Source organism: Alligator mississippiensis, chromosome 4, assembly GCF_030867095.1.
Source record: "Alligator mississippiensis isolate rAllMis1 chromosome 4, rAllMis1, whole genome shotgun sequence".
Taxonomy (NCBI): domain Eukaryota; kingdom Metazoa; phylum Chordata; order Crocodylia; family Alligatoridae; genus Alligator; species Alligator mississippiensis.
In genome coordinates this window covers 53,368,746-53,385,023 of record NC_081827.1, presented here as the reverse complement: position 1 = coordinate 53,385,023, position 16,278 = coordinate 53,368,746, and the positions used below count along the sequence as shown (strand labels likewise).

At 41.7% G+C, this 16,278-nt stretch overlaps 1 protein-coding gene across 1 annotated transcript in view; it reads right to left on the bottom strand.

Annotated features, from left to right (window-relative positions):
* DOCK4 (dedicator of cytokinesis 4) overlaps positions 1–16,278 on the bottom strand; it is a 405,154-nt gene that overhangs the window by 109,233 nt on the left and 279,643 nt on the right. Inside the window, exons 18-23 of the mRNA XM_019492471.2 lie at positions 10,334–10,431; positions 10,126–10,209; positions 9,904–10,004; positions 8,411–8,492; positions 7,305–7,475; positions 3,828–4,020 (exon numbers count right to left, since the gene is read on the bottom strand). Of these exons, the coding sequence (XP_019348016.1) occupies positions 3,828–4,020; positions 7,305–7,475; positions 8,411–8,492; positions 9,904–10,004; positions 10,126–10,209; positions 10,334–10,431 (729 nt within the window). The remainder of the gene's footprint in view (positions 1–3,827; positions 4,021–7,304; positions 7,476–8,410; positions 8,493–9,903; positions 10,005–10,125; positions 10,210–10,333; positions 10,432–16,278) is intronic.

The window sequence follows — 16,278 nt, the reverse complement described above, 5'->3', positions numbered from 1 at the left end:
CACCTGTCCATACCCACTGTAAGTTTACAGCATAGGCATGCTCCAGGTTCATTCTGTAAGGGCTGAAAGAGATGCATATACCCAGAGCAGGGAACAGCAACCTATGGCCCACAGCCAGATTGACCCAGCTTGTTGTCAATGCAGGTTGTGCTCTATGTTTGAGTTTACTGTTGCCCAGCATAGTTAGTTGAACTAGGACACACCTGCTGCTGTTACCACTTTTCCCTGTGGCATCACAGAGAGGGTGTCTGCAGCCAGCGCTCTTTCCCACAACGGTGTGGGAGTCAGCAGCAGTCACTTTCCCCTGCTGCTGTGAGGATGCACACTGGCTGAGGACACTCTCCCCTGTCAATTGTGATAGTGGCAACTGGGTCTGGTCTTAGAGCCTGCCTGCCATGTGCCTGCCTACCTCTAACCCCAAACTCGGTCAATCCAGCCTGTTGCCTGAAAAGTTTCCAATCAGAGAGTTCCCAAACAGTACATGCCTGGGAACAAGGTCACAAACCAATCAAAAATTCCCAGTCTCTCATAAGAGAAAAACACCACAGGAAGCCTCACTATGAGATTCCAGTATAGCACAATACAGTGCTGGAGAGAAAAAGTTTACAAAATCGAAGTGCAGATAAGGCTCTAATACCCATTAACTTTCCATGGGAATTAGAGTTGTTTTTGTCTTAAAAGCTCTTTAACTGTTAGCTATAGTATGAGTGATAGGCTAAAGCTGCCCAGAAGTCCCAAAATGGATTCTAAGTGTCTGACTTCTTTATATGCATATTAACTACTTCTGCTGGATCTGTCCACAGAGCAGCCCTATGTGCCGGTGCAATCCAGCACGTGGGGTCATCCAGCCCATGGAGCTCCCCATGGGTCCAAAAATGTGGTGGCAGGGACTCCTGTTACTTTAAGAGAGAAGCAGCTGCAGGGAGGTCCCCAGGTGAGGGAAGATTACTCATTATGGGCTGAAGAGGATTAAGCAGCAGGGACCACTATGGCAGGGCTGGCGGCCCAACAATAGGACAGTAGGGCAGAGCCCTGCTTGGGCAGCAAGGGCACTGCTACAGGGGAGCAGCCATAAAGTACCGTTGAGGCTGTCAGGCCTACGAGTCACCTGACAGGAAGGGGTGGGACTTGTAAAGGCTTATAAGACCAGTGCCTGAGATCAAGTGGACAGTTTGGCCCTGCAGGCAGCAGGGAGAAGATCTCTAGAGCAAGATGCTGCAGGAGAAGGACCAATTGGCACCTGAGCTGCCCTGCGAGTTGCAAGTAATTAGTACAGCTGCATAAAGAACAAAATACTGGAACAGCTGTGTACCACTCCAGAAAAATCGTCAGTGCTACACAGATTTAGAATCAGAAAAGTTAGGGTTGGAAGGGCCTACGGGAGGTCATCTAGTCAAACCCTGTGCTCAAAGCAGGATCAGCCCCAACTAGATCATTCCAGCCAAATTTGCTTAGCAGTTAATCAAACGTTAGATAAGAGAGATGGTTTATCCACATATAAAAGTGCCCTTTGTCTTGAAAGCCTGAATAATACTGTTTTTGCAGCCTCTCAATCATTTCCTGTGTTTATCATATCTATCTGCTTTTAATAGCATTAACTAACACAGCTGTTTAAAATGCTTATCCTCGGTCTCTGAAAGGCATAGTTGAATTACATTTTAGATCACAGTAAGCCTCAGTTTTGCCTTGAGGCACAATGGTTTAAACTCTATGGATCAATTTTTCTTAAGTAATTTACTGTGATTTTTTTTCCCCCTACAGAGACTTAAAGAAGGCCTCTTTCTAGAAATGGGCTGAGGGAACATGGACATGGTTTTTTAAGAATGAAACATTAGGATTTAAAGAGGCTAAAGAGCTGAACTTCAGGAGACCCTTCTGTGACAGACTACAGGTTCTATTGTAATATCTCTGTTTTAAATGTGCTCATGTTGTAATAATGTGTTCCTCAGTTTCCCTGACTAGACTGTAGACGGAGAAAGGTTAATGGAGTCCCTGCTAGGTCCCAGAGCTGCCTATCTGCAGGATGAGGAAGATGAATCTCCAGCATCAACAGAAAACTGAACAGACTTGTTGATAATTCAGCAAGGTGGGGTTGAAGATGATGTGCTGGAAGCATCCAGGGAAGAGAAATAAGTATGACAATGGATAGATCAGCCAAGAAAACAGGGTAGCAGCTGGTGGGGGGTTGGGTTTCCCCCGACATTGAAAGTCATAGCTGGGATGGCTTCAGGGAGTACTCAAAGACCCTGAGAGGTCTGAAGCAAACACCTCCTTGGGACTTTTGTCACATCTTCCACTTATTAGTGACTGGAATTATGCTGTTCCCATGTCATTTACCCTAGAAGTTTAGAGAACTAAAACAGCTAATCTTTCTCCTATGCTTAGAATAAAGCAATTATAAGTTCCTTTGGAGCTCAGCAGTGCTTCCTTGTCACTGTTCTAAGGGGAGATGATTTAAGTGGTATCACATAACAACTTTCTTTTGCTCAAATATAGTGTCACTAATGTCTTTTTTTTCAATCACGTCATGAACTGTGCCTTGCAACCAGAACAGATATAAAATTCTAAGAATGCCCTCATTAAACCGCTATTAATTTCCTCTGAATTACATTCAGCGGGCTTCTCAGGTGGCTACTCTGCACACAGTAATGGGAGGAAGGAGCTCATTTGTAGTGTTTGATCCTGAAGCAATTTGGGAAGTGGAGACCTAAGGTTGCTCTAAATTGATGTCCGTAGACCCATAAATCTATATGTAGACAGCTCAGCCATCTACTCTCACTCTTCCCTGGCCTCTCCCTCTTGGGCTGGAAAGGATTTGCACATATGTTGGGTGAGGCTTTCTGACATGCCAAAGCATAGCAACACTTTGGTAATACTCCTGATGTGCTCCTCATCCCCAGTAGCCAGATCTGTATTTGTTACATTGCTAGCAACTTCAGGTAATGAGGTAATATGAAGATGACATGGGATTGCTGGAGGGGCAGACTACAGGAACTGATCACTTACATACTGACATTTCTTCTTCTCTATAGCAAATGGCAAAACTGCTGTGTAGTCTGTACATACAACCATGCTTACATTGCTAAGTTTGCTCTTTCTGTGAACCCTTTTAATTTCTCCATTATATGGCTACTCTGGCACCATTGATATAGGTTGTCACTACCATTTTATTATGCTGTTATTCCACTGAAGTCAATGGAGTCACAATAGCATAACACTGGTATAAGGCAAGAGAGAATCAAAGGTCCTGATAAGGACCAGAACCTAGACCTCCCATTCAAATAAAAAAAATTCTCGCAAAAAGACACACTGGGTATATCCCCACTTGCAGGGGCATGCACCTGCAGTGGCAAAAATAGTAGCAGCACACACCCCCACTGTGGTGTGCACTGTGGTGTGGGGCAAACTGCCCTTTCCCTGCTCCTGGCATGCTGGAAGAGCTGAGGAGCAACTAAAGGAGTTGTCAGCAGCCAGAGTGTCACCCTGAAGGACCAAGCCTCTGTGTCTGTTGGCACACATTCCTGTTGTACGCACTGCTTTTTTTCTCACCTTTTTTTTTGCTACTGGGGTTTCGTGGTACAGTATAATAAGATGTCTGGTTTTTTGTTTGTTTGTTTTTTTATTTTTATTTTTTATAGCTGGACTCATACTGATCATACTACTGTAAAATAGAAGACTTTAGTGAACAGTCTGTACAGGACAATGCTTTGGAACCTGTTAACACAAGGCTATGAAAGGCATTCTTTGCCCATGCATCTGCTGACCTGCAGGGGAGAGGCAATTTCTATTTTTCTAACTGCAGGCAACCCAGGAGGTTATCACCTTACCTGGGTTAGTGTACAGTTGACTCTCCACTGTTTTTCCAATGCACTGAAGTTTAACAGCTTGAAGAGATTCATCCCCATGCATGATTGTTGGCAAGCTGCCTAAAGTATCACGCACCAAATTTGCCACTTCTCGCACATCAAAGAGCTTCAGCAATTCTGAGTATACAGCTGGGAATGAGCTGAGAAATACAGTCTAAAGAGGAAGGGAAAAAGTATCAGTCACATACAGTGATACTAGGTTGACAAGGTCAACATTTACAGACTGACCAGTGTCAACAGCATCTCATATTCAGCCATCACAGAACACACCTGCTTTTGTGATATTTTGATTCCAAGTCATAAACTGTGATATGGATTTGAGGTCATTATTTAGATTCTTCCAAATATTTTCACGGTTCTCATGACCTTAGAGCTCTGACATGAATTTCTTTTTAACATGGACTTAGTCCATGCAGCCTGCAAGGGATTAACACTTGACCAGCAGTGTCCTCCCACTGTTCCTGCCACCAGGGTCTCTGGGCTTCCTCTCCCTCTTACCAGCTTTTGTTTCCTAAACAGGGACCCCAAGACCCACATACCAATGATGTCCAAATGGGGGAGAGGAGGGCCAGGGGAATACATGGCGTGGTGCTCCTGGTTGTTCAGAAGTTGGATAGCTCTGATTTAGTCCATGAAATATTTTTATTTCTCTCATGTGAGCATAAATCACTATTTTGAATGCGGCTATTTAACCACACAATCCATTAGCGAAAAGAGATGATTCACAATGACAGAACAAACTGTTAAGTGCCAGGATATACTTTTTTTTACCTACATAGACAAATAACAGAATCTCTCCCTCCCATATGTTTCAAATATTTAAAGAGGTTATATTGCCTGGAGACAGGATTGGGGCTGTTGGTTAAATTCTGAATCCCAAAATAGGGTTGGAAGTCTTTTAAGAAAGAAAAGAATTTGAAAAGCAAGCAAGAAACACTAAATAATGAAGTAAGTTAGGTTATAAAAAATGTTGTTGGAACCTCTGTCTTTCTTCACACTTTTCCAAAACTACTCCATTGGGAAAAGTCACTTATCTCAGCCATGCTTCCTCCCTTTCAGCAATGGCTACTATGTACAATGCGAGAGTGTTAACGGTGCTACCTGGAAATAGGACAGGATTGTCTAGATGCTCATTTACATGATTTTGTCCCAAAATATTTCATTTAAAGTTGCTCTGATGGAAAAGCTGCCCTAATTATATCCCTACCATTTTCCCATTAATTTAGTCTTTTCTTTGAACACCCCCCCCCAAACAGCTATATAACTCAAAGGAATGAACTGGTCATCCAACCCCTTGCTCAAAGCAAGACTATCCCCAACTATATCATCCCAGACAAGACTTTGTCTAGCTGACTAGTGTTTTATTACCTGTTCCAGTGTTTTACTACTCTCCTAATAAGAAAGTTTTTCCTAATACCTAATATAAATATCCCTTGCAGTTTTCTTCCTGTTTTCTTCCGCAAGTGAGGGTTGCACGTTGAATGTATAGTATTGTCCCCTGTATGTTCTGGCCTCTGCTATTAGTGTTGATCAATTTTAATAGCCCCAGTGGAAATGAAGAAACTACCTGAAGTACCACAATATTCAGTCTGGCAAGATTCTACATTGTTTAAACATTTTTGGTTCAAAACATTGGATTCCAAAGTGCCTAGAAAGTTGAACACTGACCACAGGCATGGACATACCATTCAATTTCTGTTTGGCAATTATGGTCGGGGATATGGGTTTTCTGTTTGCTGCAGAAAAAATGTAGCTTTTCTTCTTTAAAGGAGAAAAAGGTGGATTTTCCCCAGCAATACCTCTCTCTCTCTCTCTATATATATATATAGTGGTGTTTCATTTTAATCACAGGAAAAAAGGGTTTTGGAGTTTTTAATCAGAGAACTTTGGATTTTTTAACAGAGAAAACCAGGATCCTTGATTATGATTAATTATAGCCACTGGAATCACGATTAACACAATGTAGTCAGTCCCTTTCTAATGCAAAACCAACAGTCTAGTTAAGGGCATTTGGCACATAGACCAATTACCACAAGGAAAACAGGGGTAGGGGGATTAATAGCTTGTCACCTCTCCCTAGTAATCACCAGTGTGCACACTTGTACCTCATGGTAAATGAGAGCTACCTCCAATGCACACTATCAGGGGTTAGTTTTCATTTACCGTGGGGCAGGACATTAAGGCTGCTTGCAGATGTGAAAACAAAACAGTGCTTTGCTTTAAGCTCAGCCTACCCCGCTTCTGAGCACAGCGCATGCCCAGAAGAGGCATCTTGTTAGTTTGACCTGGCTCGCCCAACATCGGTATAGACTGCGCACTTCAGCAGGTCTTTTTGGCACTTTTATCTAGTAACTGATTGAGTCAGCTTTAGATACAAGTGCCAAAAAGCCCTGCTGAAGTGCCCAATCTATACAGACGCTGGGGAGCCAGGTCAAACTAATATACTTCCTGTTCTGCTAAAGCGCTGTTTTGTTTTTTTCATGTTTGTCAGCAACCTAAAACCCTACATGATTCCGATTCTATGATTCAGAGGTTGGTGGAATGAAAAGTAGGGCCTTGACTAAATCGCAGTTTCGCAGACTGCATGGATACTATGAAGTTAGCTCCACACCACGATTTTTAAGAGTTGCGAGCCGGTGCCAGAAAAACGCATGAAAGCACAGGTTTCCCTTTGCAGGCTGGCAGTGTTCCAGGTTTCAAAGGGAAATCGGCTTTCACAGCGTTCCAGTCTGCAAGCAGCTGCTGGGGCCATGGCCAGATGAAGGCAAGTGTATAGGGAGCAGGGAGGGAAGGGGGCTTGGGGGCCAGGACTTGGAGACTGTTGGGTGGAGTGTGTGCCTACCATAGGCGATGTAAGGCCAGGGCTAACTGGGCTTATTCCCCCAAAACTTTTTGCAGCAGCTGGAGACAGCAGCAGCACCATGCGCTGCCATCCTGTAGCATCTGGCTGTGCTTGGCGTGTAGCCACTCCTCTGCTGCCGCTTAAAGCTACAGCGCCATTGCCCTGCAACAGCTCCACAGGAGGGAGGGGTGGGGGTCACACAGGGCTCAGCCTCAGCCTCCCCAAATAATATTTTCCTCCACCGCTTGGTGCCTGCAACTCACGTGGCACATGAGTGGGTAGCATATCATTTTTCACGGACTATTCATGGAACTACTGGGACGCATTTGCCCAGATCAATGGTAGTTCCATGAATATTCCGTGAAAAATGATACTTTACCCATGCACATGTTGCAAATTTTCTATAAGAAATCCGTGATTTTCTCAGGGCTCTAATCATAAGTCATAACCCAGCAAAGTATTAGCAGAAACAAACAATCAATATGCCATGCAGAAAACATGAATTTGCCATTAGGCAAAATAAACAGAAATTCATGTATGTATTTCCAAACATGGGAAATGGAAATAACCAAAGCAAGCAAGCTTGCAAAACTTACTTGTAATTGAGATAAAGCACTTGCTCCCTTGCTCTCTTGGGAAAGGAAGAATCGAATTGACAGAAGGAGTTCCTGAATACAGCACCGGAATTCTTCCTCATTTTGTCCACCAGTAGCAAGAGAATATAGTCTCCGAGACTGAACTATATATTTAAAAATATATTCCTGTGCCTATAAATGCCAGAAATGAAAGATCCTGTATTAGACCAAAGTCATAATCTTTAAAATTAAACAAAATAAAATTAATATATTTATAACATTTGTTGATAAACATGGCCTGACATTTAATTTTGTCAACATGTCTCTTCTTCCCCAGTGATCCGCCAACATTACTTTAATGAGAACATTCTTAAAAGCGTTACTCCTTCACCTGTTCTATGCAAGGAAGTATTTACTTAGTGAGAGCTGGGAGGAGGGACCAGGACTCAAATAATATGTGTTCTCCCATTTACACCAAAATTCTCTCTTCTTAACCTAACCAAAGGGGGAGGTAGAATCTTCAACAAAATATGTTTATCTTAGGATGCAAAGATTTGACAAATATACCAAGTGTGTGAAATGCGTTTGGCACTGTAGGATGAATCTTGTGGACTGGACTACCATGCATTGTGATGGCGACAGTGTTAATCCCCAGAGCTGCCAGAGTCACTGTTTCCGAACAATTCTGAAACTAAGGGAGTTAACGCTGCTGCCCCTTTTTCCCCTGCCCTCCCTCCCACACTTTTTCCCTGCTACCAATTTTAATTGTCAGGGACGAGTAATTGAAGTCATCAGGGATTAATACCACTGCCACAGGGACTATAGCAGTGGTGGTTATTAGTTCCATGGGCAAAATCTGGCCCAAACAGCTGGGTGGCCCAGGCTGTGAGAAATCCCATAAGCTGTGAGAAGTCCCATGTTCTGCTCAGCTCATGAACTTGGATCAACTTTTCAGAGTGAAAAGTTTCCAGAAACATGAATAAAATGATTAGCTGCCTCAGAGATATGTAAATGTACTGAATACACAGGGTCATTTCACCATGTGTTCACACCTCAGTGTTTTAAATCAGTGTTGCTATGCTAATGCACCATTCAGGTATATTATTATATCTGGCAACTTCTATTACCTTTAACACTTCCTGGATATGCTCCTGTAGCTCTATTTCTGTTACTCGATCAATATGCCATTTCAGTACTTTTATAAGATCTCTAGGGTATGAAAAGGAAAATTATTACAGTGCAAAAGTAGGGAAAGAGTTAATAAAAATTTAGCAGGTTAAAAATATAAACAAGTAACTTCTGAAAAACAAGCAGAGAAAAAGTCTCTAAGTTTTTGCAACCCAAAGGTTCTTCCAGGAATGTACTCAACTGTAAAAGCATTATAGTAATAATTATAGGCCCAAGCTTTCACTTGCACATAGCTCTGCCACTAAACCAGCTTTTTTGATCAAGTTGTTCTTTTAAACTAGTAGTGCCTGACCTTTTTGCTGGATGGGAAGTGCCAGGTCCATCCATGGGCCAGATCCAGCCAGTGGGCTTGATCTGACTGCACAGGGGGGCGGGGAACAGTCTAGCTTCGATCTGGACATGCAAGGTGGTGGGGAACAGGTAGCAGCCAGCCCTATCTCTTCATGTGGGAGGTGTACACGGCCCCATCTTACTGTGCAGCAGTGACCTGGGGAAGCAGGGGCAGAGTGGGGTTTGGATCTGGAAAAATAGAGCTTCAACATATCCCCTACCACCAAATTTTCCAACCTGTGGGGATCTCTGTGGGCCAGATTTGGACCACAGGCCAGGGACTGAGCACCCCTGATTTAAACCATAAAAGCAAATCACTAAAGGCAGTCTCTGCCAGCTCTGACTCTCTTTGCAGTCTTTTGATTTTGAATTGTGATCTCATTAGACACTGTTGGACCTAATCAATACTTATATGGTAAGTAATGAATACACACAGTAGAAGAATAAGTGATATTCATTATTTAGTATGTAGTACAACACACAAAGTCAATATAGCAGCAGTAGATTGCCAGAGTGTTAGGGGTACTAGGTTGTTGAGATTATTTCCTTTCACATTAGATATAAACAAGTCCTTTTAACAATCTGAAACTTCATATACAGTAATGTCTCAGATAAATGCAGATATTTGTATTCTAGATGCCTAGAATTCTTCTTAGGCACTGATCCTGAGAAGGTTTACACATGTTTACATTTATGCCCTATGACTTATTCCACTCGTATTAAAACCTAAAAAACCTAAAAAATATTTCAACAAGCTCTAATCTTGAGATCTAGCTTGGAACAGAGAGGTGGAAGGATGCTCAAATACAGAAGCATGGCATTTTTTTTGATCAATGTTCAAATCTAATGCTCATGCCTATGCTCCATCTATTTTATTTGTTGCAAAAATAGAAGATATTTTAAAATTGTAAGGCAAAGAAGCTGTTTCTTTCATAATTTAAAATGATTTGAGATATTCTTTAACTGGACTTAATTTTGGAGATTTAGATATGTATTGGATATCATTTCTTCCTATATTAAGTTTACTTCATCTTTAAGACTGATTGTGCTTGGTACCAATTATTGTCAATATTCAGAATAGGCAAGAAAGCTCAGACCCTACCTGTACGCAAGTGCACCTGCAAAATGACTTTCAATGTAAGTATCCATTACTGGCTTAAAATGATGAAATTTGCTGTCCTGCAGCAAATTTATTATGTGAACCTAATCAGAAAAAAGTAAGGAAAATGTTAATGCCCTTCCTTATTTCTAGAAGTCTTATTTCAATATTAACAAGTACCTTTTCAGTAACAATGATTATACAAAGCCATGAAGAAAAACTTACCAAACAATCAAATACTTTAGACCCATATTTTTGAGAATTTTCATCTAAAATCCCGAATAAAGTGTCCAGTGTGTCTTGAAGAAACTATGAGTGAAAGGAGAATCAAAAGATAAAGTTTGTTATCAAATAAATTTGTGTGTAAACGGTAAGGAATTTATTCTGTCACATTAACTTATTCCAAAGGAAATAAGAAGACAATAATATGTACCTTCACTATTTCTGAACCATCGATTTCTTTTAATTTTGAGAGGCAACCTGCTATTTTGTCTGGATGGGTTCGCCATTTGAGAAGGTCAAGCATATCGCCTGCCAAAAAGACATACAAGATTACAGCTGGAAGAAAGGCAGTACCTTCAGATGTTAACATTTGACTATTCCATTCCAAATACCAAAATTCAGATTTTATCATCACAGAAGGGAACTATCTAGTAACATGTTGTACCACAGTCTGGCTAACTTGACATTTCCATCTGACACCATAATTGCTCCACTAATAAAAACAAAGGCTGGAAGGACTCTTTCCAGAAACGATAAAGCCCCGTCTTAAAACAATAAAGGTTTTCTTCAGCCATGGGCATGTATCATATTTGCTGGTTGCCTCCCCACACCCTTTCTATTATATGTATCAGGGCATTTTTAAGCCTTCCCATAGGCATTTGGGTATTGGCTACAGTCAGGGCTGGGGGGACTTTGACTGGGATGTACCAATGCTTCTGCTGGGATCGAAGACAGAGGTTCCTGGCTGGAGAGTCTTCCCCGTCTACTCAGGGTCAGATCAATCATCATGTTTGCAGTCAGGAAGAAATTTTACCCCATGGTCAGACTGGTATGGTCATCATATTGGTATGAGATTTTTTTTGCCTTCCTCTGTAGTAGCGGGTATGGCCCTCTACCACAACTATACCTCCTGAGCATATATTGATAACATTTTATAGAAGCAGGACATTGGATGTCATGGTTCCCATGCTTTACCTGTGACAGGTTAGGGTGTTAGGTCTAGGTTGTGTCAGGGTTGAAGGTAGTCTTATGCAGAGTTCAGATTATGGTTTGTATGGAATGGTTTGGATACGGATGATCCTGCCTCATGCAGGGGTTGGACTAGATGACCTTGGGAGGTCCTTTCCAGTTCAACTTCTCTATGACTCTATATCTGTAGCACTAAATGCACCCTTTAGTGGTATAGGAAGTGAATGTTCAGCCAGTCAAGCTGTTTGTAGCAATACAAAGACAGTGAAAACATTACAAAATAGTAATGATTTTGTAGCACTTCATGCAGTGCCCATACCCTTGTAAGCACTATGCAAAACTGTATCTAGGATCCTTTGGGAGAGTGGCTGGCTTCTTGAAAGTCCATCCAGCTGTAAACTGTCAGAAAGTCATTTTGGGACTCTGCTGCAGCTGTGACTCCCAGAGCACCAAGCCTTCTAAGTTACTCTGGCCACTTTGGTGGCACCACAGGGGGCTCTGCCACTGAGGTCAGAATATTAGCTCCTAATGATGTCCTTCTTAATACTGGTGCTCTGGCAGCCATGGCAGCACCACTAGGGGCTTGCAGGATTTCCCATCAGCTATTGCCATTAGGTGTCTGCGAAATGGGCAGTATTCGATTCAGCCCAAATCAGAGACAGTGATTCAATTTGTTGATTCGCATCACTGTCCCTGATCCGATTTGGCCAAATCTGAAGATTCGATGCTGATTCAGAGAATCAACGATTTGGCCATAGATACAGCTTTAAATATTTTTTGTATATACCATGAGGTGCCAGGCATGGCTTGTGAACACTGTGATGGTCGGTTGGATAGAATCTCCTACAGGAGCATGCCCCCCCCATGCTCGGCAGTGAACCCAGAAGCAGACCAGAAGTATTTCCAATCCACTTCTGGGTCCTCTGCTGAGTGCATGGGGGGTCCCCCCTCATGGCCCCTGGCTTCGCAATCAGCCATGGGGGACCCCAGGTGCCTCCCCAGACCCAGGAGGCACCAGTGGCCAAGCCAGGGTGACCCCCCCCAGCATGCTCTCCAGCAGACCCAGAAGTGGATGGGAAATGCTTCTGGTTCACTTCCAGGTCTGCTGCAGAGCACGCTGGGGGAACCCCTACACTTCTGTGGGAGAGTCCATGTGCCCCAGCATCCCAGCATTCATGAGCCGCTTGGTACCTTGAGGTATGTAGAAAAAACATTTGAAGCTGTGTCTATGTCTGAATTGTTGAATCTTTCCAAATCTCTTAGAATCGATTCAGAGGGTTTCAATTCAATTCAGAGATATAAAGGGTCTCCCTGATTCGATTCAGAGATAAATTGAATCAGGGGCCAAAGCTTCGCACAGCCCTAATTGCCATGGCTATCTCACTGCAGGCTTCTCTTGAGGCAGAGGGATCAAAGGAGACATGCCTAGTCACTCCCTGGCTGAAGAGCTTGCCTATGAGGCAACTGTGTAGCTCTGCAGCCAGGGGGTTTGAATGCCTATAGTGCTACAATGTGCTGAGATACTTTGCAGCACTATAAATTAACACCTGTCCATACCCTTACTTCTCCTGTTCCACAGTTCACATCCTCTGATAGTTGGAAGCTGTTTCCTAATTTGCATTCTTACTTTATCTATGACCAGTTTTTCCCTTTTGTTCTTATGCCAATATTATCCTGCAGTTTAAAATGGCTCTTCTCCCTCCCTGCCAATTATTCCCCTAATGTTTTTATAGAGAACAATCATATTCTCTTCTCAGCCTTCATATTTTGTGAGCTAAAAAAGCAACTGTTTTTAATCTCCTCTTGTAAGAGAGGCTCTTCCTTCCCAAATAATTCTAATAGTTCTTCTAATATACCTGTTCCAGCCTGAGTTCATCTTTTGTGAGGGGCTTCCACCTTTCTCAAAATATCCCAGAGAAAATATCCTAAGTACCTAATACAATGGCATTAATACTTCCCTATCTCTATGGGAAACAAATCACTTGACTTATGTTTCTGCTTGTCCCCTTTTTTCCCTTGCTGCTAAATTCAGCAGGGGCAAGGAGAGGCACACAGTGGCAGTGTTCACACCCTGGGATCTAGAGCCATGTGAAAGCCAGAAGGGCTTGGCAGCCGGAAGGGGAAAGGCACTGGAGGCCCATCTCTGTCAGCCTAATGCACACCTACATGGCTCTGGCACAGACAGCACCTGGAAACAAAAGAATTATTTCAAAAAAAGTGTCACTGCTCTGGGACAGAGGACAGTCCCACTCCCACCATGTTCCCAAAGCATGTAGCTTTCTCTTCAGGAGACACTATTAGGGCACTAGGAAGCAAGAGATGCTAAGATACAGTGCTTCCAGCTGGGCAGTTTGCATCTGTCGTTCCCTCCCATAGGCCTGAGATCCTACAATCCCACAGCCAGCACTAGGAATCTCCCTGAAGGCTAATAGAAGCCAATGGCCCATCAACCTCTATCCCTACTGTTGCACAGGGCACTGAGCCAAGCACCTCACCACTCAACCTCAGTTCAGCCGGTTTCAGTAACTTCTCTGCCATACACCTTAGCAGACCCTTAGCCCTTTACCTTCCTTCCCCCTTCCCAGCCTATTACACCCATCTATAAGAACTGCCTGGATGAGAGCCATAACCCTTTCTGCCTTTAGCCTCTCACCCCTGTGATGCCCTCAGCACGCAGAATGAGGGAACAGGCCACATTTGCATGTAAATCAATTACTTATTTCTGCAATTATGCTAAACTTGAATTATTTTATAAATTTAAAATACTACAGAAGAGTGAACTTTTTACTTTGTATTGATAAACCTAAAATGACTAATAATGCATTTCTTCATTTTTAATATTATTTAAAATACTTAATATTAAGATTTGCCAAAGAATGGAACTAATGCTAATATGTAGCCATTGGCCTATTTCTGAGTTTAAGTTTTAGCCCCCTGTAAAAAACGTTGAACACTACCACTCTAAAGCCATGCATCCTACTAAGGTCCAACTGACAGGTCTGCAGTTAGCCAGAACATTTTTTATCTTCTTCTTAAATAAAGGTACCGTGCATGGTGTTCTTAAGTATATGGAATCATTTTCAATGTCACAGATGTATTAAAAATCCTTGCTATCAGACTTGCAGTTTCAGGCAACAATCATTTCAGTGAGTCTGGGACAGAAATCTGCCACTACAATCAACTTGATTATATTACACTTTAAGTTCTACTTCTACCTCAGAAATGGTAAATTCCATTTCTAGATATTAATTTCCCTTAGTCATCCTACCTTTGCCATATTCCCAGGTTCATTAGCACCTTTATTGAAAACTGAGGCAACATTCATTTTATTTTCTGGATCCTATGCAGATTTTCTTCAATCACTCCCCCAACCACACTGCACTGCAGTCCTACTTCTCTTATTCTCTTTTATTTACAGAGCTAAACTCTTTTTTACTAATTGTTTTAATATCCTTTACAAGGTCTAGAGCAACTCTACTTTAGGTGATTGTCTCTATCTCTAGACTTTCCTACCTATAAGAAAAAAGCTTTCCTTCCTAAACAATCTTCTTCTTTTCCTTGGAAACTCCCTTAGTTATTACTCTTAATTTCCTTCTTGAATTGGCTAGTCATCCTGCTAGGACTAGAGTCCCTTCCTGCAACACCTTTATTTAATTTTTGTATGTAATAATATTTCCAGAAAGTTTTTGCAAATTTTACTTAAATAGATTCCAAACCTCCTCCATATTCAAAACCTGAATCTCTCCAGTCAAACTGATTTTCCTAACTAGGTCTCTTAGCTTTTAAAAAACATACCAATTTAGAAGAGGATGAGCATACATCAGCTGATCTATTTTAATTGCATATGTTTCTGCTCTATCCCAGAGTAAAAGGAAACTAAACTATAATATTTCTGGTAACTTTCTGATTAAATTTTACATACTACAGCAGACGCATGAAACAGAGCAGATTGGCTGACACATGCTCATAAGGGTTCTACTTCTAGGAGTATGAATTGGTACAATTGTTTTGTCTGCCCACACACAAAGACTAGACTTTTGAAAGCAAAAACCTTAGTTACAGATGCACATATGTTTACCCCTCCATTTCATAAATGGAATCAACTCATGGCCTTTCAATCTGAGATAATTTCTAGCACTCATTCTTCTTTACTGGCCTTGCTACGCAAAGCCAAGCATAAAACAGTACAACCTCCTATTCACTCAGTGCATCTTCCATTGGTCAAGAAAAACTGCAACCCACTGCTATTAATAACATTTTGTTCTCCAATCTATATCTCACTAGCTAAAGACTCCCATAAGATGCAATTCTAAGTGCTAAGTATTATTTCTCCCTTAAATAACTTTGCAGGGACCTCTATTCATCTCCAAACCCAACTATATAGTTAGCTTGTCTAACAGATCATTAACAGTGTTCTAAAACAATCCCTGAAGTAATTCTGACCCAAAGATATTCTGTTTTATCCACACCTGCAGGCAGATGATTAGGATCTCATTGATAGTTCAGTGGAGCACTATCAATGTGTAAGGGCACATTTAAAGGATCAAAACTAGATTGCAAGTCTCTCCTTACTCATTCTTCTGTTACCTTGAAGCAACAAGGTTCCCACCTTGAAGGAAATGAATTTGACTTTTGGATGGTGCAAATAGATACCTGAGTAGCCCTTGACTTATCAAATAGAGACTGGCATCAATTTTCCTGAAGGAAGGTGGTTCACTCAGTATAAAATATTTGTTGGGGATTAAAAAAAATGCAAGTGTAAGACATTCACTTCAAATAATTCATGTTAAGGGAAATGAGAGGAATGAAAGACAGCTGAGATAATGTTAGGGAATAGTTCAAATACCCAAGAAACACTCAAGTGTGAGACTGAGGGGAAAGGGACACAGAAACAATTGATTACATATATTAAGAAAATGAGAACATAAAATACTTCCAAATAGTCTGATAAGAACACAATAAACACACTGGGAAACTAAAAGTTTGGAAGATAAGTCAATGCTGCAGATAAAGACTGAGAGAAACCTACATTTCACATCTTCTCTTTTATGTAAGTTGATGTGTTAATTTCACAAGAACAACAACAAGCCCCCCAAAAATTTTAGCACCATCACAATGGTTTTAATCTTAGCTGTTAAAAATAAATAAGTTACTTTTATATGAAAAGGGTTTAAGGACAGCTGCCTG